This window comes from Thamnophis elegans, chromosome 14 (genome assembly GCF_009769535.1).
Source record: "Thamnophis elegans isolate rThaEle1 chromosome 14, rThaEle1.pri, whole genome shotgun sequence".
Classification (NCBI taxonomy): Eukaryota; Metazoa; Chordata; class Lepidosauria; order Squamata; family Colubridae; genus Thamnophis; species Thamnophis elegans.
In genome coordinates, this window is record NC_045554.1 from 19,670,392 (window position 1) to 19,695,140 (window position 24,749).

The 24,749-nt window shown below is 45.5% G+C and overlaps 1 protein-coding gene across 1 annotated transcript in view; it reads right to left on the minus strand.

Moving 5' to 3' along the window:
- TNRC6A (trinucleotide repeat containing adaptor 6A) overlaps positions 1 to 24,749 on the minus strand; it is a 50,499-nt gene that overhangs the window by 11,552 nt on the left and 14,198 nt on the right. Inside the window, 17 exon segments of the mRNA XM_032231308.1 lie at positions 1,046 to 1,192; positions 2,282 to 2,424; positions 2,880 to 2,928; positions 3,100 to 3,180; positions 3,829 to 4,010; positions 4,704 to 4,865; positions 5,551 to 5,769; positions 5,772 to 5,807; positions 5,810 to 5,835; positions 5,868 to 5,970; positions 5,973 to 7,154; positions 7,157 to 7,486; positions 7,489 to 7,770; positions 7,773 to 8,111; positions 8,476 to 8,829; positions 18,616 to 18,637; positions 23,326 to 23,415. Of these exon segments, the coding sequence (XP_032087199.1) occupies positions 1,046 to 1,192; positions 2,282 to 2,424; positions 2,880 to 2,928; positions 3,100 to 3,180; positions 3,829 to 4,010; positions 4,704 to 4,865; positions 5,551 to 5,769; positions 5,772 to 5,807; positions 5,810 to 5,835; positions 5,868 to 5,970; positions 5,973 to 7,154; positions 7,157 to 7,486; positions 7,489 to 7,770; positions 7,773 to 7,947 (3,117 nt within the window). The 5' untranslated portion in view covers positions 7,948 to 8,111; positions 8,476 to 8,829; positions 18,616 to 18,637; positions 23,326 to 23,415.

Consider the following 24,749-nt stretch of genomic DNA (forward strand, 5'->3'; position numbering starts at 1 on the left):
AATGGTGCTCGGCTTCTTAAGTGAAAGGCTCTTTCTCAAGAAGTGAGCTGGAAAGCTGAGGCCTTCATTCACTGGGACAATCATCCCCTCAGGCTTCCACACAAAGCCCTACTTCCTGTGACATCACAACCAAGCCCCTCTGACTGGACCTTTCCTGCCAGCTGCCCAGCCTCCCCTTTCCTCATCCGGGAACAATGGTGCCAATTCAGGTGAAGAGAGCCACTGGTCAAAGTGAGCTTCTTCAGAAAGAGCACGACCAGGATTTTCAGATTTCCCAACCAACAACGCTGGTTGGTCTCTGCTCCTTTCAAACCCTGGTTGTGGCAACTGCAAAAGGAACGGCCGAGCCCCAAAGAGAGGGCTTTCTTTCTTTCTTTCTTTTCTTTCTCTTTCTTTCTTTCTCTCTCTCTCTTTCTTTCTCCAAGCCTCCCTTCTGAAAAGAGTAAATTTCACATCCCTTCCTTGAACTTTTCAAAGGAGCTGCTGAAGTCAGAGTATAATCAGGTCCCAAGTTAAGAAAAGCAGGCACAAAACAGACGCCTCCCTCCCCCTTCCTTGCCTCTTCTTGGCTGGTGCTTGCCCAATCTGGAAGTAGCTTAGCTAGTGGAGACCCAAAGACTGAAGGAAGCGAGGCCAATAAGGGGAAGACAAATCCGAGACTGAGGAAGGGGCGGAAGTCAAAGAGTGAAAGAAAGAAGGAATTATCTCAGCACATCAGAAATCTCGGCCAGAAAAGGGAGGGAGGGAGGAAGCACAGGGGCATAAAGCTGCATTTCACCCCAACCATCAACTGGGGAGAGTTGCTTAAGAGGCTAAAAAAAGGACAACCCTCTTTTCTTCAGAGGGGCGTTCTCTAGTGGTTCTGAGTATGGAGAGCCCCCCCTCCCCCTGCACAGAGCCAGGGGACTCTGTGCCTCCAACACGCTTGCTAGGAAAGGCAAAAGGGCGGGTAGTTCCACAGATCATGGATTCTGCATGGAGGAAGGGGGACCTCCCCGTAAACCTCTCGATGGACGTCCTGGGAAAAACATGCTCCCAGCCTTACCTGTCTAACAGAATTCAAGCTTTGCACGTTCAGCCCCGCGAGGGAGCTGAGGACGTGGTTAGGAAGTGCACTGTTGGAAGGGGGAAACTTCCCGTTCTGACTGGGCATGAACTGCATGTTTGGGGAATCGTCTGCTACCAGGCCATCCTGCAGAAGCACAAGCCGAGCAGCAGCCGGAGGGAAGAGACCGGTGGCCGCAGGAACAGATGTGGAAAACAGGAGAGAGGTTAGTGTCACCACAGGGCCCAGCCAGGCGGTTCTCTCAGCAGACAGCAAGTAATGAAAGAAATCCAAATCTCCCCTCCAGGCCTGAAAGGGGCAGGATGGAGCAGGGAGCTGCTGACGATCCAGTCCAAAATCGGCTTTCCTACGCATTTTGACCCAGATGGACCAAGGCGCAAAGCTCCCCGAGGGCTCTGCTCCACGTGGAAAAGTCTCCCTCCACTCGTCTTCTAAGACCCCCTCAGGGTTTCTTCCAGCCGAAATCCAAAACCCCCCAGAATGTTTGGGGGCCTCCTTCAGATGAACTGCAGCCCACTTGAAAGTTTGGCAGAACCTGCCGTTTTTGGTTTGGATTGAATTACAGGTAATCCTCAACTTACAACCACAACTGAGTCCAGAATTTATGTTGCTAAGTGAGAAATTGGTTAAATCAGCTTTGCCCCATTTGACGACTTTCCTTGCCACTTTTGTGAAGTCAATCACTCCAGTTGTTAAAATTAGTGACACGGTTGCTAAGTGAATCTGGTTTCCTCATTGGCTACTTATCAGGTGGCCACAAAAAGGGGAACACGTGACCTTGGGACACTGCAACCGTCTAAATGTGGGTCAGTTGTCAAGCATCCAGTCATGGATGTCATGTGACCATGGGGAGGTTGCAACGGCCATAAGTGTGAAAAAGTCTCAGGTCCTTTTTTCAGTGCCGTTGTAACTTTGAACGGTCACTAAGTGAAGTGTTGTAAGTCGAGGACTGCCTGTACATTCATGCCCAGCCCTAGGCAGCTCCTCCCTGGACCGAGAGCGGAAGCAGCGATGAGCTCCTGAGCTTGAAAGAGAAGAGGCAAGGAAGGGGGAGGGAGGCAAATAATCCTCCCCTCCCCCATCTCTTCGGCAGCCCACCCGGAGGGTCCCCCTGGGCCTACAACCCAAGGAAGGAGGGGCCTGAGGTCACAGGCAACCATGGTGCCCCCTTCCCCCCCCCCAGCCCTTTGGACTCTTTCTCCCAAAAAGTCTCACCTTATCGAAGTAAGGACTTCTGTCCATGGAAGACTCTTTGGAAATCTGGGGACGGGAGCCAGGATTTTTCCCAATCGCCCTGCTGCCTTCGCCAACATTCAGGTTATGCTTCTCCAGCTCCATCCGCTTGTCAGGCAAGATTCCTGGAGGAAGAGGAGGAAAAGGGGCTTCAAAATACTCTCTGACACCAATACTGACCTCCAAGGCTTTCTGGAATACCACACAGAGCAGGAACACACTTCCTGCCAAGGAGGAGAGGAAAGCACTCCCAGTTAAAAGGGCTTTTGCTCCCCCGACCCTGTGAGTGGTCATGATGAGGTGGTCACTAAGGTGCAGAGGTGGGGAGTGTTTAGATCTGAAATGGGCAAGGCTGCCTTGCTGGAGCCACCCTCTCTGCTTCGAGTTCAGAAGTGAATGCCTCTTCCTGAGCCCAGCAGCTCCTTGCAAATGAACTGCCTGCCAGCCAGCCCAGCAACAGCCCCCTCCCCAGTTCTGGTCGTCTCTGGATCGGAATCCTGCACACACTACAACATACTGCAGGGGAATTCACAGGCATTTGGGGCTTTTCGTTTTCATTCTAATCAGATGCTTGTCTTACCTCCTGATAGCTCCATCTTATTGCTCTGCAATTCTTCTGGCAGGTCTCTCTGGAGGAAAGAAGGAAATGGGCTTAACCGAGGCAGTCTCTGCATGCAACTTTCCCCCCTTTCTCGAGGTTTTGGTGTCCAAGGAAAGAAGCCTGCCACCCAAAAGGCAGCAGAGGGCTGTTTCAGGGGCAGTGTGCTCATTCATGTGTTCCGTTGTCCTGCTGTACTTACAGGGAACCCAAGATTGGCAAACTGCTTCACAAAGGGATTTGTCCACATTTCGTCTTGCTTATTTCCACTTTTCATTGCTGCCTAAAAACACAAAACAAGAGTCCAGCATGAAAACAGCAGGAAATGCTAAAGCTAAGAGGTGGTTGTGAGAACGTGTCTGTGCAAAACACAGACTGCGGCTGAAGCTTCAAAGGACTTGAGCTCAGCCCAGTGAAGAAGGAAGGTTACACATCCCAAGCAAAGGGGCCGTGTTATTTGCCCTTCTCTTCTTCCTGCTTCAGGGAGTTGGGAGAGGCAGAGGGACTCCAGGGCAGCCAAAGGGTGGCCAACCTGACTCTGCCCGGCTCCCTCCTCTCTTCTAAGGTCTGGGCAGAAAGACCAGCCCATCCCCAGCAGCCAAAGGATACCCCCTCCCTCCCCTCATCCTGATCCGTCAAGGCAAAAGGCGATCAATACAGGGCCAACCCGAAGCTTAGCTTAGCATTGTGGCTAAACAGCAAGGCAAAATGTGGGTGCCAGAACCGCAACTGACCCAAGGAATTCCCTCAGGTCCCTTCCTGAAAAGGAGACCCCAGCTGGCAGGGATCTCTGCTCTCTCAGTCCCTTATTTCCCGTTTTCTTATCACAGTGCAAAATCACCTATTTCTGCCAGATGAAGAAGTCCATCCTCCTCTCCCCCACAGCTTTTCTTGGCCTTAAACATGACCTCCTTCCTCCTGGCGTATTTACCTTAGAAGGCATCTTTTTTGAGCATGGCGGCCAGTGCAAAGGCGCACCGGCATCTTGCACTGAGTTGCTGTTCCACACGCCTATCTCCACATCCTCCTCTTCCTCCCAGCTGGCTGGGTGATTCCCCGCCAAAGGCATATCCCCTCCACACCAGCCATCGGGGACTTGCATAGACTTAGGTCCTGGTGGAGATAAAAGCAGCCCACTTTTAATTTGCAACCTACTCAGATTAGGCTGCTCCGTCCCATGAACCAGGAGATTTCACCCCGTGCCACCAGTGGTTAAATGCAGCACTGCAGGCTACTGCTAGATCAGCAGGTCAGCGGTTCAAATCTCACCGGCTCAGGGTTGACTCAGCCTTCCATCCTTCCGAGGTGGGTAAAATGAGGACCCAGATTGTTGGGGGCAATATGCTGACTCTCTGTAAACCGCTTAGAGAGGCCTGAAAGGCCTATGAAGCGGTATATAAGTATTGCTATTGCTATTGCAGAGAAACTGCTCAGGCCCAGTGCCAACTCATAGGGCCTGTGGTTTGTATTATCATCTTCTTCTTCCTTTAACGACCCCATAATCCCTTGCGGGGTGGAGTCTGGCCAATTGAATGGAGCTGAGTGTTTACTGGCCAGATGCCCTTCTTGTTGCCGATGCGGAGTTTTGTTCGGCAGATACATTCTTATCATGCCCAGAGAGAGAAATATCTGCCTCTACCTAGGATCGAATTCACAGCCTCCTGATTGTGAGGCGTTAGCTTTACCTCTAAGCCACCGCATGACTCAGAACTGTGGCTTGTATAAGCAGAGCATATTCTGCTTTACTGTCAGTCCCACAAATCCGCCCAGAGGCTCCCAAGCCCATTTCCTCCCAAACCTCCATACCTGCTTTATGAGACGCCTGTTGTCCCACGGAAGCATTTCCCCAGCCCTGGCATCCGTGGCCTCACTGACAGGCTCCCCAGCTCGGACCAGTGTCCACAGGTTTACCCCAGGCAGATGTGCCGTTATCTACTGTAGCAGGTGCAGGAGGAGGTTCTCCCCAACCTTACAAAAGAAATCCAACTTATTAGCAGGAGCAAGTGTTAAAGCAAAATCTTTCTGATAGGAAACGGAAATGCTGTATATGACATTCTCCAGTAACAAAGGACTCTGACAAAGACAGGTAAGAGCCAATTCGTTTCCCTGCTTGCTTCGCCTTGAAGACCAACCAAAGATGAATAAGTTTAATCCATCTCCCTTTTGCAAAAATCCCAATAATTTTGTGGGGGAAAAGACCTTCTGTTTTGACTGTCTGGACTAGAAGTTTCCAAGTCTTTAATATCTCAGGAAGGAGTTAACAGAGTTTGATTTGCGACATTGTTTTGTGTTCCCAGGGCATTCAGGGGGAAACATACTTTAATACAAATAGGAAGTCTGCTGGATATATTCTCCACCTTATTTGTAGAAATCCTAAAGGTGGATACAAACAAGCCCTCCCACACTGATCCTAGGAAAATTGTTTTTTCCCCCTAAGGCGCTAAGTCAGGCAAGGCTTAGAGTGCCCATTGCCCGCAGCCCCTCTGCTCAGGGACCCAAATACCTGACCCAGCCCACTTGAGGTGGGGTCTTTATCACTTGGGGAAGAAAAAAGATGCCCCGGGAACCTCAGGCTGCCAATCCTGTCAATCAACTCTCGGGCAACCTACCAGCTGCTTAGGAAAGGAGGGAGCAAGAACTGCTGGAGACTTACTGGAGCTACTGCTGGCCACGCTCTCCGTGCCGGCTGTGGGACCCAAGGGCAACCCCGGCTGATGCGTCTGCACATCCGGTCGGCCCACGGGGTTCGGGGTGTTCTTGTTCCACATGTTCACATTTTTGTAGTTGTATTTGCTCGGGTCGCCCCACGCAGAGGTTCCATCGTCAATCTCAATTTTCCGACGAATGGACTCCGGGGAGGGCTCCTCCCACCGGTGGGCTCCTCTTCTTTGACCGGGGCCGGCATGGGTTCCCCAGCCACCCCACGCCTGACGATTTGCTTGCAGCAGCAGCAGCAGCTGTCGCAGATGCCCCCCCCAGCACCCGGCCTCCTGCTGCTTACTCCAGTCAGGGGACCCAGAGGGTTTGGAGGGCTCCCCCCAGCTCTGGGAGCGATTTGGCTTGGGGGTCTCTCCCACACAGGGCTGGGATTTGGCTTGGCAGTCTCCTCCCACCCTGAAGCACTGCACGGCTTGGTGCTGCCGCCGTTGCCCCCAGCCCAGCGCCCAGAGTTCGACCTAGCGGGCTCTTTCCAGCAGGAGGTGGAGCGGTCGCTGTCGCTGCTGCTGGAACTCGACTTCTTCATTTCGCCCCAATGATTGTTCCTCACGTTCTCCCCCCAGCCATCGCCAGCCGGAGCAGCCCACCCAGAGCTTGCTTTGGGGCCGTCTCCCCATCCCTGCCTGAGCTTCTCTGGGTCGTTCCAGGTCAGCGATGGGGCGCGGACCTCTTGGCCCGTCCCCCAGGACTGGCTGCTCTTACCCATGACGGGAGCTGCGCCCTCTTCCCAGCCTCCTTGGCTGCTGGGGCCTCTGGAGTCTCCCCACCTGCTTGCAGATTTAGGCTCCCCCAGCCTGTCCCAGGGGAAGGACTGGGCCCATGGAGGTGGGGCCTCTCCGGAGCCCCCCCTGAACTGCAGGCTTGGGCCACAAACCCCCCAGGCTTCTGTTCCATTGTCAGCTTTCTTTCCGCCCTTTGGAGTCACTTCTGTATCCCAGGCTGTGTTTTGCTTTATTGGGGTTTGCCCCCAACCAGAATTGGAAAGGACACGCGGGTCCAGGTCCGTTCTGTTCACCATGCTTTGAAGCAGCGCTTGCTGGTCTACTTTCCTCCTTTCGTGGCTTGTCCCTTCTGCGGAGGACCGCTCCTCGGGGACCTCGAGATTGCCATCACCGGCTTCAGAACTGGCCTTGGTCCACCCACCATTCTGCTCCAGGGCCTGGGGCGCTGTGCAGCATTGGGGGTCAGCCTTCTCCCCCTCGGCAGATTTCCATTCATTGGTAAACATCTTCCCATTCCCACTGTTGGCTTCAGAGGAATGGCCGCTCGGGAGCTTGTTCCATTCCCCGTCTCCTAAGTTGGCATTCTGGACAGAGCCTCTGCGGCCTCCTCCGTGGCCCATTCCACTTCTAGGCCCCCAGGTGCCATTCTGGCTATTACCCATGCCTGCCACCTCCCACGTCCCTGTCTGCTGATCCTCACTTATTTCTATGGCCGAGCTGCTGGTCCGAGTCAGCCCAGGATGCATTGGTGTTGCATTCACAGTGTCATTGTTAGCTTGGCTATTTGAGTCAGAACGGGTCTCTAGGGAGTAACGGGGCCATAGGTAACCCACCTAGACCCAGGAGCCCCACCACTTTTTGTGTCACCGTTGCTCAGGTGAGAAATGGAAGTGCCGTTTGTTAGTGGGGAGGCCGAGGGCTGAGGCCGTTTGCTTTGGGCGCTCCTGCTCCAGGTCCCAGGCCCTGCATTGCTCACCGGTTCAGTCGTCTGCATTGAACCAGCTGGGTTTGGTAAACTAGAGGTCATAAAGTTAGTAGTGTTCTTATTTGGTCCATTCACTTCGTGGTTGGGGTTCTGAGGCTGCCCACTTCGTGAAAGTTTCCTTGTACCATGGAGTTGGGAATCACAGTTCTCCTGGAGGCTGCCCAGGAGCTGCCAAGGCTAGAGTTCGCACTCTGATTGTTCACCATCTGCATGGCATCTGTGCCGCAACTACTGCTTCCTCGGGGCCCTTTCAGGGCAGGCCCGCTGCTCTCCAAGACTGGCCAGGCACCCCCGTGGCCATTGGAGGTCAAAGTGCTGGGATTTGATTCTTCATTGGATGAACTGGGGGCGCCCCAAGCATTCGCTCTGCCGTGGCTACTTTCAGGGATACCTTTGGAAGCCTCTGCCGAAAGGGGACAGGGGCTCATCAGGGCGCCCAGAGACGCACCCAGGACCCGCTAAGGCTTCCACTGCTCACATTATTGCTGTTGCTACTGCTGACCAGCTTGGCCTGATTGCCATGTCCAATGCCATTTTGAAGGTGCTGGACGTCGCTGCTGGGGCCCCGCGAGGCCATCATAATGTTCCTCTCCGATCCGGAACTCGAGGCAGAATCAGCGTCCATACATTCTGAAGCCAGCTGCAAGTCACTGCCGGTGGTCGAGGGCCATGCCTTCTCTGAGCTGTCTACAACAGTTTTATCCCAGTTTGTGCTGGAGTCACTACTGGAAAAGGTCCTTTCCCAGTGAGCATTCTCATAATGGGATCCAAGTGTGCTGTGGTTCAGATCTAAGAAAAATAGAATGCGTTACTAAAACACACACACACAATAGCATCCAGGAAGGTCGAGAGAAAACCATTTTTGTGGACCAGCGTCCCAGAAAATGAAGAAGAGGAAACCCCCAAGGTCTGTTCTATTCTGAACAAACCAAGCAAAGACAATTAACAAGAGTTGACAACCAGTACAAAGCTGCCTGGCTATTGAAGCCTCTTGGGAAAATGCTATCAGTGCCAAATATATCCCTTTGAGAGGCAAGAGAGTCACCAGGGCCTTTACTGGACAGCCAAGCTCTGGGTGCAATCTCACTGCCCAGCCGCCCTTTTATGCTGACATTCCTAGACCCAGGCAGATGCTTCGCTCCCTCCCTCTCACCTGGCTGCTTCTGGCTGCTGCTCTGTCCTTGGCTTTCGGAGACCGCCTGCTCGCGGGTCCCGGTGCTCTCGCCCGCCTGGCTGTTCAGCAGTTTAGATGGCGCCCTCAGGTTGGCAGCAATCCCTGGCAGTGGCTGTCCTCGCTTCAAGAGTTGCTTCTGCTCCTGGTGCCGGAACCGTGGCGGCACTTCTCGAGGTGGGTAGCGTGGTGAAGACGGCTGCTGCGCTTGCGGATTGTTGCCCACAGCCCTTTTGGCATTATTGTTGCCACTAACACTGCCGGTGACTATTGAGGTGGTAGGAGGGGTTGAAGCAGGGAGTGGCTGGCTTGTACCAGGCTTTGGGGGTTCTAACACTGTCCCCCAACCCAAAGAGAAGAGGAGAGGAAGAGAGAAAATATTTAGTAAATTATTGCAAACCTTTTAACTTCTTCAAAAAAACAAAAAAAGCACAAAGTGGCTGTTAAGAGAAGAGCTAGTTGAGTGTTCCTTTATTTAAGGTGAATTAGTTTATCGACTGAGCCTTACATGCCACTCATTGCAAACAACTCAGCATTTCCAAAATAAGTTCCACTGTGATAGGACTCAACATTCTACTGTTGCCAGGCATGAAACCTCTTGACCGGCTAATTTGAAAATTGGTCTCTATAATCTGTTCAACATATTTATGAATGCCCCACGCCAAAACAAATATAGTAGCATGACTACCAGGAACACAAGTTAGGAAATGCTCAAAATTGACATGTTTACCCAACGCATCGACATGTATTCATTCAGGATACAAAGAAACTTTGCTCAAAAACTTGCTGCAAAAAAAACAGTCCTTCATTGGACTGGTGAAGCTTTGGCCAACAGCTCCAAGTTTTCCCTGCAACTTTTACCAGAGCAGCAATTCCTGGGAAAGGGTGCACCAGGAATGTTCAAGTCCATTCTGAAGGCAGAAGACTGCTACTGGGTCTGGCCTTGCCAATGGAAATTGCTTTATAAATGACCTCCCAGGATGGACCGAATGAAGAGGGGGCAGAGACAGGAGGGACAGGACCTCCCGAGCACTTTCTCCAAACTGAAGTACATCCTTGGCCCACCAACTATGGAGGCCTTTAGAGCCTTTCAGAAAACCAGTTGCAACGGCACCAATTCCTGCTCTCCCTTTCGGTGGGGTGAGAAATAGGCAGGAATCTGGCCTTATGCTAATATTTCATCTTCAAAGGGCCCATGGAAACCAAGGAAAAGGGTTCCTGGGGAAATGGAGGAAGGGGTCAGCTCTTGCTGCCTCCGACTCACTTCTCTGAACTCAAATTGTAAAATGAAAATCTCTGGTTGAGGAGAGACGGGTGGAAGGAGAAGACACTGAAGAGAGAAATCAAATGGGCAAGAGAAATCAAAGGAGACATGTATAAAGACTGAAGACAATTTCTGTAACCCTAAGAGCCATAGGGTGTGAGTGGCCAATGCTTCTGAACTGCACAGTATACACCATTTTTAATCTCTGGCAGAATTCAGAGGCAAGAATGACTAGATAAAACAGAGTAGTAATTGAGCCAAGTTGCACTGCAATGAGTTTAAGGGTTTATTTCTCAATCATATTTACGTGGATCAATCTCTTTAAGTCTATTATCTCTTTTAATTTATTTATCAATGGTAAGCAAGTAGCATATCCAAGTGCTGCTATTCTGGAGCAATTATGGTTTTAAGTAGAGGACTACATATAAGCATCTTGATCACAAACTAGCGGCTCGGGAAATGGTGCTTCAACTGTTAGTGGACAAGTCCATATATATTAATGGCTATTAATATGGTAACCGGGCCAGGCAAGTGGTAGGTGAGCTGGTGAAGCTTCGTTTGCATATGCGTGGGACTTAGGTCATGTGTGCGAAACCATCCCTCACCCCCACAGGTCTATGGAGCCATAAAGAGCCGAGGTGGCGCAGTAGTTAAATGCAGCACTGCAGGCTACTTCAGCTGACTGCAGTTTTGCAGTTCGGCTGTTCAAATCTCACCGGCTCAGGGTTGACTCAGCCTTCCATCCTTCCGAGGTGAGTAAAATGAGGACCCAGATTGTTGTTGGGGGCAATATGCTGACTCTGTAAACCGTTTAGAGAGGGCTGAAAGCCCTATGAAGCAGCATATAAGTCTAACTGCTATTGCTATTGCTAAATGTTTGGGACCTCTGCATTAATACATATTGCAACAGATTGGTTAAGGTGCTGGCCTAAACAGGAGACTGTGAATTCTAGTCAGGTGCTTACAGGGTTGTTGTTGTTGTGGGGAAAACAGGAGGAAGAAGGTGTCTTTATTGGTATGTTTGGTGCCTGGAGTTGTAGATGGGGGGAGACAGAGTGATAAACATTTAAAACAGCCCAATATCAACAACAACATGTGATGCAAGCGGGACAGGGGTACATTAGCTTGGTCAGAATTTTTTCTGAACAGGAAACCAGATGTTTGCAAATCAAGAGAGCTGCAGGGAAGTTCAGCTTTATTTCTCACAGAGAACAAAGGCGGGTTATCAGTGTGAGAATTTCCCACAACACAATTTTGTATTAATCCAGAGAAAGGAAACGGATCCAATTTTAAGGAAAGTTTTCTTAGGCAAAAGGCACATACTTTCCAGAAAGTATGCATTTTGCAAAAAGTTTTAATTCTTGCTCAGCTCTCAGGTAAGAAAAATTAAAATGCCAAATATTTTGCTATATTAAGGCTCATTTCAACTATCAACTAGAAATAGGTTGACATTTTTTAAATGAAGACTATTCAGAAAGCTGATGAACATACTATATTTCTTTAACCGAAGGCCTTCGAAAGATCAGTCTCCTCGGTTCAACTGAAAAGCTCTATTGATACTAAACAAATAAATCACCACAAGGATATTTTAGTGGTGGGCAGAGTGGTACAAAGGTTTTCAAGCCTGACCTGCCCTGAAAACAACCTCTTCTCTTACTGTTGCAGAAATGCTATGGAGCTTGAAAGGAACAATACTTCCAAACCAGCTGGAAGATGTGGATGGAAACCACATGGTAAGAATCAATCACTCTGAACTCAAGACTGTTTTGGACGTAAAACAGAATACCTCAAGTTCAAAGCACTTCAAAATCGAAACATTCCCACTTCAATTTGTTGCAATACAACCTGCTTCTTATACATCAAGCACATTTTGTAGGACGCACAAGGGACAATTAATTTAACTAATGAAGGAAAACGGTTTAGTTGGGTTCAATTCATAGGATGAAGAACCTGATTTCTGCTCTATCAACCATAAAACATTTGTAAGCTCTTTAACTGAAACTAAGAGTCTTGGGAAGGAACCCATCAGCTGCCTCTGACGTCACCTCCATATCCTGGGGGAGGGGAGAAGTGGAATGTTAGTTTATTCAGTGTAAATGCTGCGTGAGAAAAGGAAGAAGGGTATCGCCCACCCTTCTGAGCAGAAGAGCAGAATGGCCATCCCAAGAGATACTTAAACCTCTTCTAGCCCTGCAGATTGAAATTCTCGAGATGAGAACAAAATATGAAGGCCATTGGAAAAATCCAAGACTCACTGAGAATTTAATCTACTTGAGGATGACACCGGATTTCATAAACTAACAAACAGGATTATCACTGCCAGCTTCAGCTAGCAGGACAGGAAGCAATCAGGAAGCTCACAAGAATTGATTATGTGAAAGATGCAACTGCCCCATTGCAAGCTTCTTGTTAGCTTTTACTGCATTCCTAGGCTACTCCACTCTTAATGCTCCCTGGGCACCAACAGTAAAAAAACAGGGGTCTTCAAACTCCGCAACTTTAATACTTCAACTCCCACAATTCATCAGCCATCCAGTTTGACAGCAAACAAATCTTAAAGTTGCCAAGTTTGGAGAGCCCTGGTATAGAATAGGAATACAATCAGAACAAGCTACAAATACAGTGGCATCCTATTAAAAAATGAAGAATTCATTCTAGTGTAGAATGAATTATAAAATATCCTTCCATGGGAAATGCTTCTATTTGAATTTAAAAAATAAAAGAATTAAAAAATTGAACACTAGGGGGAACTAAAGATTAAGGAGAACACGACCCAAACGTGACTTGCCAATACAGAAAAGAGCAAAACATTTTAACATCAGATGTCTTCAAGGATATTGTGAACTATCGACAGAAGTTACTATCTGCCTCCATAGATAGACTGTATTGAAAAGATATTATGGAACAGGATTACCTGATATGATTGAAACTGATTTGAAAGGGGATTTAAAAATGACAGGCTACAAGAATAGAATGGAAAAAGATCTATATTGGACATAAACAAGAAACTGACATCTTAATAATTAAAAGGGATATCTTCACAATGACCGATGATCTCTGAGAGCCAGGGATGGAGGTCATGCCTCGTCTAGGCTTTTGACCTCTCAGCAGCCTTCGATACCATCGACCTGGTATCTTCTGCGACGGTTACGAGAGGTGGGGGTGGGAGGAACCGTTCTTCGGTGGTTCTCCTCCTACCTCTCGGACAGGTCGCAGTCGGTGTGGTCGGGGGGCAGAGGTCGACCCCTAGGCCCTTGAAATAGGGGTCCCACATGGTTCGGTCCTGTCCCCCCTCTGTTTAACATCTACATGAAGCCGTAGGGTGAGATCATTCGGCGGCACGGGATAAAATACCATCAGTATGTGGACGATACCCAGTTATATCTGTCCGCCCCGTGCCAACTCAGTGAAGCGGTTGACGTGATGTGCCAGTGCCTGGAGGCTGTCAGGGTCTGGATGGGGGTAACAAGCTTGCGCTCAATCCAGACAAGACTGAGTGTGGTGTTGTGTTTCCCTCCCAAAAATTGGCTAGTACTCCTCACTCAGGTGGGGGGTGAAATTTTACACCCCTCAGACAGGGTTCGCAATTTGGGAGTCCTCTTGGACCACAGCTGACCTTAGAACATCATTTGTCGGCTGTGACCAGGGGGACATTTGCCCAGGTCGCCTGGTGCACCAATTGCGTCCCTACCTGAACCGGGAGACACTCGCAACAGTCACTCGTGCCCTCATGACCTCAAGACTGGACTACTGCAATGCGCTCTACATGGGGCAGCCCTTGAAGAGCATTCGGAGACTTCAGCTCGTCCAGAATGCAGCCGCACGAGCGATTGTGGGTGCACCTCGGTACACCCACGTTACACCTATCTCCGCGAGCTGCACTGGTTACCGATTGGTCTCCGGATACGCTTCAAGGTGCTAGTCGTCACTTATAAAGCCCTTCATGGTATTGGACCTGGGTACTTGAGAGACCGCCTGCTGCCAATTACCTCCCAAAGACCCATTAGATCACACAGATTAGGCTCCTCCGGGTTCCGTCTACTAGCCAATGTCATCTGGCCACTACCCGGGGGAGGGCCTTCTCTGTGGCGGCTCCGGCCCTTTGGAACGAGCTCCCCGCAGAGATTCGGGCCCTCACCTCTCTCCAGGCCTTCCGAAAAGCCGTTAAAACCTGGCTGTGTTGGCAGGCCTGGGGTCAATGAGTTCCCTTCCCCTCTCGAATCGTGTGGCTGTTGGTTGTTTTAAATGCCCTGTACTTTTTGTTGTAGTTTTTGTGTCTCCCTTCCCCTCCTTGGGTTTGTGCGCCACCCTGAGTCCCGCTGGGAATAGGGCGGCATATAAATAAAATGAACCTCGAACCTCGAACATACTAATAACAAATCAAGAAAATGACCTGGATAATTTTATAGATTAGATTTCAAAGAGGCTTGGTAACATTTTGAAGAATCTTGTGAGAAAGGACAAAGAAAAAAACCTAGAAAGACCTCAAATTCTAAGACATTATTTGAAGGGATTAAAGATCAAGATTGGTTAGACTAAAAAGGAATATAAAGTTGATTTGCTTGATTAAGGTTAAAATAGAAATGTTATCTCTTAATGGATTCTGCTAGCATCAGGACTGAAATATTATTTTTTATAGATTTGTTAAGAGATGGGATATGGGAAAAAGAGATCATTCGTTGTATTTAAGAGAAAAGATAAGCTACTAAAATTGTCTAAAATTGTGATATAGGGGAAATCATTTCTTACTTTTTCTATTTCTCTATTTCTCCTTCTTTTCTGCATCTTTTATTTTTTCCTTTTTTAGTTTGTATTAGGTTTTACTGTTGTAATTGTAACTTTTGATAAAAGTACTATTTTAACAAAGGAAAATATATGTAAGAACTGAAAATTAAATTGTTATAATTTAATAGAAAACTTGTGTTAAATGATGAACTGTTGATACATGACTCCAGAAAAATTATCTAGCATGTATAAAAATACTTCAAAAAACTCCTTTGGATTTTTTTCATTTCTTTAAGTTTGTGTTGCTGTACATTATAAATTTCAATAGCATTACTATAAAAAAGTATTTCTAATTGTTGTTTGAAATGTAAATAGCACAATGGAGCATTTTACCATTCTTATTAAAAAGTAGGGAAAAAAACAACCCTGGACACATATAGCAATAGCAATAGCAGTTAGACTTATATACCGCTTCATAGGGCTTTCAGCCCTCTCTAAGCAGTTTACAGAGTCAGCATATTGCCCCCACAGTCTGGGTCCTCATTTCACCCACCTCGGAAGGATGGAAGGCTGAGTCAACCTTGAGCCGGTGAGATTTGAACCGCTGAACTGCAGATAACAGTCAGCTGAAGTGGCCTGCAGTACTGCACCCTAACCACTGCGCAGTTTTAAAAATTAACACTCTGATGAAACCACAATTTTTCCTATTAGGACTTTTGAATACAGATAATCCTTGATTTATGACAGCAATTAGGACTGGAATTTTTGTTGCTAAGTGGTCCCTGTAATTAACAAAATCCCACATTTGTGGAGGCAAATTACTGTCTCCTTCCCACAACCAAAAAGTGGGGAAGCCAGTAGAAAATTGGAAGTTGCAAGTTCCAGGTCCACAAGGCAGATAAACCGGGTCAGCTATGCAACACAGGTCCGGAAGAGTGTGAGAATGGGTGATGCAAAAAACAGGAGATTGGAAGATGCACGAATGGAAGAGACCCCAGGGACTTAAAACCTTCCAGTGACTTGAAACTTTCCTTCTCAGCTTCCCCAAACTGTGGGGAAGCTGGCAGGAAAGGTTGCAAATGTGATCGTGGGGCACTAGGAAACTGATCTTAAGTGTGAAGGGATACAGGTAGTCCATGACATACAACCATTTGTTTAATGGCTGATCTAAGGTTTAACCGAATAAATTGACTTATGACCTCTCTGTACAATTATTACTATTGCAGCATTCCCACAATCACCTGATCAAAATTTGGGTTCTTGGCAGCTGGCATGTAACCTCCCCAGTGAGCTGGAGACAAGCAAAGTCAATGAGGGAAGCCAGATTTCCTTAACAATGACATAATTTGTTTGAGGACTGTGTGATTTGCTTAATGATCATGACAAAGGGGCTATAAAATTGGGCACAATTGATTTAAGTACCAAGCAAGTACTACGCAACTTCTGGGGTGATTCTATTTTTAAATCTATTGCACAGGTTTACAGAGAAGGAAAAGGAAAACTCAGAAATTTAAAGAGAAGGATTTGCTCCAGTTCAGGTATATGTACATGAGAAAAGGGATTTTTCAAGTCTGTCAGCCTTCCTGAATGGGTAAGCCAGACAGGTAACACAAACAGATGAGTCAATTCTTTGTTATTAGATGGCTACATTAACAGAATCTTGCAAGTTTGAAGGTACAAACTTCATCCTTTCTGCTTCATCAACTTCATCAACATTTGGAAGCATGTGATCATCTTTTCTATTCAGGACTCAAGCCATGTGGTCCTGTCTACCAATAAACCATCTTTCCAAGCTGCCTCCATGTCTCCAGTGTCTTTTTCCCCACTTGGAGCCGAACCCAGAAGAATATTTCTTTCATCAATCCTACATTTCTTTCTCTGATTTTAAGCCATTGGGGGGGGGGGGCTCCTACCTCTCTTGTCCGAGTGTTTTCTAGGCAGCCTCTTTCCCTTGTCTCCCTCTACAAGTGAAACTCAAAAAATTAGACTATCATGCAAAAGTTCATTTATTTCAATAATGCAACTTAAAAGGTGAAACTAATATATGAGATAGACTCATTACATGCAAAGCAAGACAGTTCAAGCCGTGATTTGTCATAATTGTGATTATTATGGCTTACAGCTCATGAAAATCCCAAATCCACAATCTCAGAAAATTAGAATATTACGTGCAATCAATAAACAAGGATTGTACATAGAACAATATCGGACCTCTGAAAAGTATAAGCATGCATATGTACTCAGTACTTGGTTTGGGCCCCTTTTGCAGCAATTACTGCCTCAATGCAGCGTGGCATGGAAGCTATCAGCCTGCAGTATTGCTGAGGTGTTATGGAAGAACAGGATGCTTCAATAGCGACCTTCAGCTCTTCTGCATTGTTCGGTCTCATGTCTCTCATCTTTCTCTTGGCAATGCCCCATAGATGCTCTATGGGGTTCAGGTCAGGCAAGTTTGCTGGCCAATCAAGCACAGTAATCCCATGGTCATTGAACCAGGTTTTGGTGCTTTTGGCAGTGTGGGCAGGTGCCAAGTCCTGCTGGAAAATGAAGTAGCATCCCCAAAAACTCATCTGAGGAAGGAAGCATGAAGCGCTCCAAAATCTCCTGGTAGACGGCTGCATTGACCCTGGACTTAATGAAGCACAGTGGACCAACACCAGCAGATGACATGGCTCCCCAAATCAACACAGACTATGGAAACTTCACACTGGATTTCAAGCATCTTGCAGTGAGTGCCTCTCCATTCTTCCTCCATACTCTGGGTCCTTGGTTTCCAAATGAGATGCAAAAGTTGCTCTCACCAGAAAAGAGGACTTTGGACCACTGAGCAACAGACCAGGTCTGTTTTTCTTTAGCCCAGGTAAGACTGACATTGTTGTTCAGGAGAGGCTTGACAAGAGGAATACATTTGAAGCCTATGTCCAGGATCTGTCTATGTGTGGTAGCTCTTAATGCACTGACTCCAGCCTCAGTCCACTCCTTGTGAAAGCCCACAAAAGTTTTGAATGGTCTTTTCCTGACAATCCTCTCCAGGCTGCGGTCATCCCTGCTGTTTGTGCACCTTTTTCTTCTACACTTTTCTCTTCCAGATAACTTTCTATTAATGTGCTTTGATACAGCACTTTGGGAACATCCAGCTTCTTTTCCAATTTCCAATTCCAAACCTTTTGAGGCTTTCCCTCCTTATGGAGGGTGTCAATGATGGTTTTCTGCACAACTGTCAGGTCAGCAGTCTTTCCCATGATTGTGATTCCTACTGAACCAGACTGAGAGACCATTTAAAAGCTCAGGAACCCTTTGCAGGTGTTATGGCTTAATTAGCTGATTAGAGTGGGACACTTTGAGCCTAGAATATTGCACCTTTTCACAATATTCTAATTTTTTGAAATTGTGGATTTGGGGTTTCCATGAGCTGTAAGCCATAATCATCACAATTATGACAAATCATGGCTTGAACTATCTTGCTTTGCATAATGATCTCATATATTAGTTTCACCTTTTAAGTTGTATTACTAAAATAAATAAACTTTTGCACGATATTCAAATTTTTTGAGTTTCACCTGTAAGTCATCCACATATTCCACAACAATTTTAGAGTTGATCCCTTTTGTCTATTTCTGACCTAATGCACTGAAATGGAATCATGGTTTGATCTTAAACACAACTGTTGAAAAACACCTAAGACCTCTAATGAATTTGGTATACAGTGCATAACTGCAATTTTGGTTTTCTGAAAGCAAGGCTTCTGGCTTCAGGGTAATAAATTCTGGCTTTTAAAATGTTGCAGACAAACAAGGTTTGATGAGTTTGATGAGCATTTCCATCTGTATCTCTGCCACCCTCTCTAGCAGATTATGAACCATGAGATGCTTAGTAGGAGGAATTTCCTTCAATGAATTTGTTGCTTTTTGTTCTCCTCACTTTCTGGGCCTCAATGAGTAAAACTGAGTATGACAAGTAATGGGAAGAGCAAACTGCTTGCAAGTGCTTTTCAGGCCACAAAGGTGAACACCTGGAAGTATCTGGCCCTACCTGATGGTCTCTTATAGAATCTGCAGTCAACCTGCCCCCCTCCCCAAGAGGATACATACCAAAGTTATGGGAAAATAATTGTAGTATTTCAACTAACTTACCTTTGCTTTTTTGTTCAGTGACCTGTGAAGTAAAAAGAAAAAAGAAAATTTGGTTACTGATTTCCTAATTCTCTTTTGATCACTACTAGACCTACTACCAATTTAGGGGCATCATTAGCTTTCTTAAGGCATGCCTAACTAGAAAACTTTGGTCCTATTATTTCCCCTCTACCCAAACAAACTATTTTCTAAAGTGGCATCCTATAAAGGTTTATATTTTATGCTTTGTTAAGGATCATGTTTGCTACACATTATGGGAGCTGCAAACCAACATGGTTAGAGGATTGTTGGACAATCAGAATGTGCATCTGTTAGATCTTCTTTTCTTCTTACAAACAATTCCCAACCCCACTTAACTTCCAATTAAGGCATCGGATAAAATATTCAAGCCGCTATTAAAACAGGACTGAAATACTAGAATATGCTGGACATAGCCAAGGAGGAGAGCATGCTGCTCCACACTGGCCATCCTATGCCTCTTGGAAGCCCACAATCGGCTTAGAAGATGAGAAATCTCTCCTACTGCTTTGTCAAGAGCTTGTGATAAAATGGAGCATCTAAGCCTGGTGAGTAGGAGAGACACTAGAAACCTCATGAATTAATAATACTGATTAGATTTATATCCTGTTTTGTCTCCAGAAACCTGATTCAGCTTATAGGAGGCCTGCCTGCATTTTATTTCTATAACAACCCTGTGAGATCAGATGAGCTTCAGTGGTCGAGAGCAACCTTGAATCGGTTCTAGTCTAAAATTTAATTGCTTCCAAGAGCCAAGGTGGCGCAGTGGTTAAATGCAGCACTGCAGGCTACTGCTAGATCAGCAGTTCAGCGGTTCAAATCTCACCGGCTCAGGGTTGACTCAGCCTTCCATCCTTCCGAGGTGGGTAAAATGAGGACCCAGATTGTTGGGGGCAATATGCTGACTCTCTGTAAACCGCTTAGAGAGGGCTGAAAGCCCTATGAAGCGGTATATGTGTCTACTGCTATTGCTATTGCTATTCCCCATCCCTGTTCTCATCAAATATCTGAAGGGTTGTCTATTAGTTTTGATTCTACCTTCTGGGGCAATAGAGAAACACTTGTTTCTCTGTTGCTCCAGAAGGTAAAATCAAAACTAACAGAATAGAATAGAATTCTTTATTGGCCAAGTGTGATTGAACACACAAGGAATTTGTCTCTGGTGCATAAGCTCTCGGCATACATACCCGCAATAAGTGATAAATCATTATCACAGTCATCGTAAAAATGCATCCATATAAACCATGAGATACATTGCTGCTACTATAATAAAGTAGGAAGAATGACAAGTATCTCAGGAGGAACTCCCTGACTGTAGCAAGCTGCAGATGACTGATGTGTAGTGTTGAGGTCGTGAAAAGAAGGCTGGACCATGGAAGGGAAACTTGCCCAAAATGGGTGGAGATTACTGAAATCTTTTCCAGTCAGGATTTATTCATTTAAATGACAAGGCTGCTCTATTTCTTGATGACCCCAGGCTTTTAATGCAGTTAGTTGTGCCTGTTTCTGCAATCCTAATGGTAATGGTCACTAGTCTAAATGATGGACCATTGTCAGAGCCCAATGGGGGGAATGGGTCCCTCTTGGTGGTCTTGATACCATCAACCGGAGCATCCTTCTGCATGCTTTATGAGATGGGAATGGCATTACCACCCCGCAGTGGTTCCACTCCTATCTCAGCTGGGGATCATGGGAGATCAACACTTGAGTCCCTAAAAACCCCAGTGTGGGATGCCTTGGGGACCAGTGCTTTCTGCCAGTTTATTTTAACATCTACATGAAGCTGCTAAGAGATCATTCAAAAGTCTGGAATGAAGTTTTCATTAACTTCTGGACCCTTGGATGCTGCTGAAAACACAGATGAAAACTGAGGATGGAAGGGGTCTCTCTCTGGTCCCACATCCTCATTACCACTCACTTGGATGGCTCTTTAACACACAACACAAACACTCCACGTCTGATCTGGAATCTATACAGCTGTACAAAATGTGTCGCTATATTCCTGGTGAAACAGCCGCACCAAGCCAGAATAATACCTACTTTGAAGTCACTGTAATAATTGCCAGTTGGCTTCCAATTGGCAACCTCAGAGTACTGGTAAATTCCTTTAAAACCCTGTATAGCACAGCAGTCAGAGACCATTATAGCAAGGTCTTGCTAGATTCACATCTTCCTATCTGATAGAATATTGAAGAGAGGCCTGTGCAGGACCCCTTCCCTTCAAAGTTCATGGACCAGGTCCAATATTCCACTCTGTGGAATATTCTCTCCCCTCCCCCCCCTTGTGTGCAGATGAGCCTGAAGATGGTATTCCATAAGCACATCAAATAAATCTGGTTCAAACTTCAGTTTGTTTAGTTTTAAGGGCACATGTGATACATAGTGGTTGATTTTTTAAAATATTTTAATTTTTATATAATTTTTTATCCTGACCAAAGTCTGGTTGGCAACCTATAAATATTGTGAAATAAGCAAACAATACTGAATGTTTTTTAGAAAGTGACTCAGCACATTACAATGGACTTTCAAGTAAAAGCTCTCAAAAGTTATTTCTACAATAACAGAAGCCAATATTTGTTCTTCAACATGCCTCAAAATTTAGTTCTAAAAATCAAGTAAGTCCATTGAGAACGTAAAGTAGTAAACTAAACAGAATCAAGCTTGAACTTGCTAAAAAAAATTAAGTATTGCAGAATAAACTGGAGAGTGGCCCTCTCTGAGGTCAGCGTGTTCTTCTGCCAGAACACTTCCCTATTCAAGCCAAAGAGCTGATGGGTAAGGCCTGGTCTTCCTGCACGGGAATGCCTAGGATTTGGCCCAATCCCTAATAACCACAGCAAGTGAAAAGGGAGGTTAGAACAGGCGCGGAGACTGTTCCCTCCCTATGCCTAAGGAGTAAAATGTAAGTGAGTGATCTGTGGTGGGGGTTTGGGAAGTAACGTGTGGGAAGCTGACCCTTGCAAGGCCTGTGGGGATCCAGCAAAGTGGGATGGGAGTAGGGGCATGCTGCAGTGTCTCTGTGGACAGTTGTAAAGGTGAACAACTGTGGGGACCTTGCAGTGGCTGTAACTTTGAAACTGGGCTATAAACCTTTTGGAGGGTCTGTTATACTTCAGTCTCTTAGGTTGTGATTCTAATAAATAACTTCATGGAGGCTTTTAGTAACCTGTACAACTACATTAAAAAAAAATCTTCTAATCTCAAAATAAAACACCAGACCTTTCCTATTTAGTATTTCAACTAGCTTCTGGTTGGAACCCTCCCCCAATTCTTTTAAAAAAATGTTCTACTGAAAGAAACAATGGGAACTTAAGGCCCTTTATTGTTTCTATAGCAGGATGACAAAGGTAGTTCATGCTGGGTTCTATTTGCAAACTAACAGAAAAAGGTTAAGCAACTGATTAAAAAGAATATACATCAGCAAATAATAAGGAACAGTCAGACACACTTTTTTCAAGACTTCATGTGCCTGTCACAGAAGTAGACAAACAGCAATGAATTAACTTTCAAAAACATGCCTGAAACATAAAAACCAGCAAAGATGTTTATCTTCTAATAAATGCACTTTATACTTTCAGTTTTTGTTGCAAAAGTGAATGAAAATACAACATTATTTCCATCTGGAAACCAGAAAGCTAATACTATAAATGCTGTATCTGTAATGCACATTCACAAAGTAGTTTTGCACTCCACAATACTTTTGCTAAAGGAAGCCCACATCAAATATGACAATGGGTATCTGGATATTGTTTAGATTGGTAGGAGGCAGAAAAGAGAGGGAGGATTCAATTGTGGATTCTCTCCGCAAAACGGATAGTTTAAATTACCACCCTCGATTAACATATTTTACTTTTTTGTCTCGTCTTATTTTTACATTTACATATTTTTATTTTTATTAGACACTATTCCACTCAATCATCTGAGCCCTAGCTAGGTAGGCATAAAGAAAAATATCTGTAAGTGTAAAAGCCTTAATTGTCATAGGATTTTTAAAAAATATGGTACACAGTATTTGAGGCAATTAGAAAATCTTTTTAGCATAGAGTGACAGTTACCATAGCTACAATTTTACCGGATTCACTTATTGTTCAAAATGTTACCGTGTTGAGTTCATGTGCCATGGCTGCACCACAGACTAATGTTTATTGCCAATAATCAAACAAGCAGAAAGGGCAATGCTACAACATACCAGATGACATAAATCCCTCATTTAATTTTCCAAAACTAGTAATAGAGGGAAAGTGCCTTCATTACTGTCATGCCCTCTATAGTCCTTATTCTCCGGGAATGTCTAATCCTCCTTTATCACCTACATATGATGAAATCTTATTTTGCATCATTCTATACAAAGGTTATGAATTCTATTGGTTATCAGAAAACTGTATAGAAAAGAAATGGTTCACTATTATTTATGGTGATGTACACTGTAGCATTATTGTTACAACTTGTGTGTAATAATTGTATTTATTACTTATTTATGTATTGCATTTGTATGCCACCCATCCCTCCCACAAGGTGACTCCGGCGTCATATGATATTTCTATCACGTGCCAGACCATTATAGAATACTCCCCTTTTTTCCTAATACACCCCAAGCAAGTTATTTTAATTAGAGCGCACACATTTGGAGCAGCATTCAGGTAACCTGAGGGCACTCCTTCACTTCATGAAACACCTTATTCTCCCGCTCACCTTCTTCTGAGCAGCTTCTTCTTTCTCTTGTCGTCTTTCCTCTTTCTCTTTTCTTCCATCAACTGTTCTTCCTCCTCTTGCACCAATTCCCTGGAGGATAGGGCTGAAGTTAGGAATGCATTCTGGAAAAATAGCCTAACTATTACAGGTAGCCCTCACAACTGTTCATTTAGTGACCACAGGAAGTTACAAATTGGCACTGAAAAAAGTAACTTATGATCTGTCCTTGCATTTATGACCACTGTGGCATCCGCGATGTGAATAAAATTTGGGGACTTGAAACTGGCATGCTTGTATGATGGTTGGAGTGTCAGGTGACCACCATTTATGACCTTCCCCGCTGGCTTCTGACAACCAAAGTCAAGGGGAGAAGCAGGATTCATTAATAACCATTTAACAACTGCCAGTGATTCATTTAACAACTGTGATAAAAAGATAGTAAAATTGGGCGTGACTTACTTAACAACTGCCTTGCCTATCAATGCAAATTCTGGTCCTAACTGTGGTTAGGACATATACTATCTGTATATGTTCCTATTATACCTGAACTTTAAAATACAACAACCTCAATTTGTTGCATTACAGGAAAGAACAAGTATGATTAAGTATCCAAGAACTTGTTCAGAGAAGGCACTGAGCAGAATTTGGGAGTTAAGGTCTGTGGAACGAGGCAAGGACTTGAAATGATATAGGGTCTCTGCTTGAGCAGGGGGTTGGACTAGACCAACCTGTGGGTCGGGACCCTTTGGGGGTCAAACGACCCTTTCACAGGGTCGTCTAAGACCATTGGAAAACACATATTTTGAAAAAATAGGGAAAACATAAAATAATTTTATGGTTGGGGGCCACCACAACGAGGAACTGTATTAAAGGGTCGTGGCATTAGGAAGGTTAGACGACCTCCAAGGACCTTTCCAGCTCTATTCTATTCTACTTGACAGGAAGGTGATACAGGGGGAGATGAGAGAGGGGGGAAAGGGGGAAGCATCATGCAGGCTCTCATAGAAAGGTCCAACAAGAAGATTTTTATCAAAGCACTTTTGGTAAAACTTCAATCCTGGCTTGCTTCCAACATTCTTTTTTCACTGTGCTTCCATATTATTTACTAAGTTTTACTCTTCAGTTAATATCAAACCATTTACAGTTAATACACTTTTATGCTTTCCTTTTCTGTCTGAAGGACAGCATTGTCAGCCAGAGGAAGTGAGGTGCTTCCTGGAAGAACCGTATTCAGTTTGTTTTCCAAGAGAGGTTGGAGCAATTAAAACCCCTCTTCACTCTAATTCTTTGCTGTGGAACACAGCATTTTCAACTTCTCCTTGATTTATTGTAAACGGCAAAAATAATACAGAATTCTTCTTGTTTCTATCCTGATTTTAATGCCAAAATTTTCTACACTTTTGCTAAATTAACTCACTTTAATT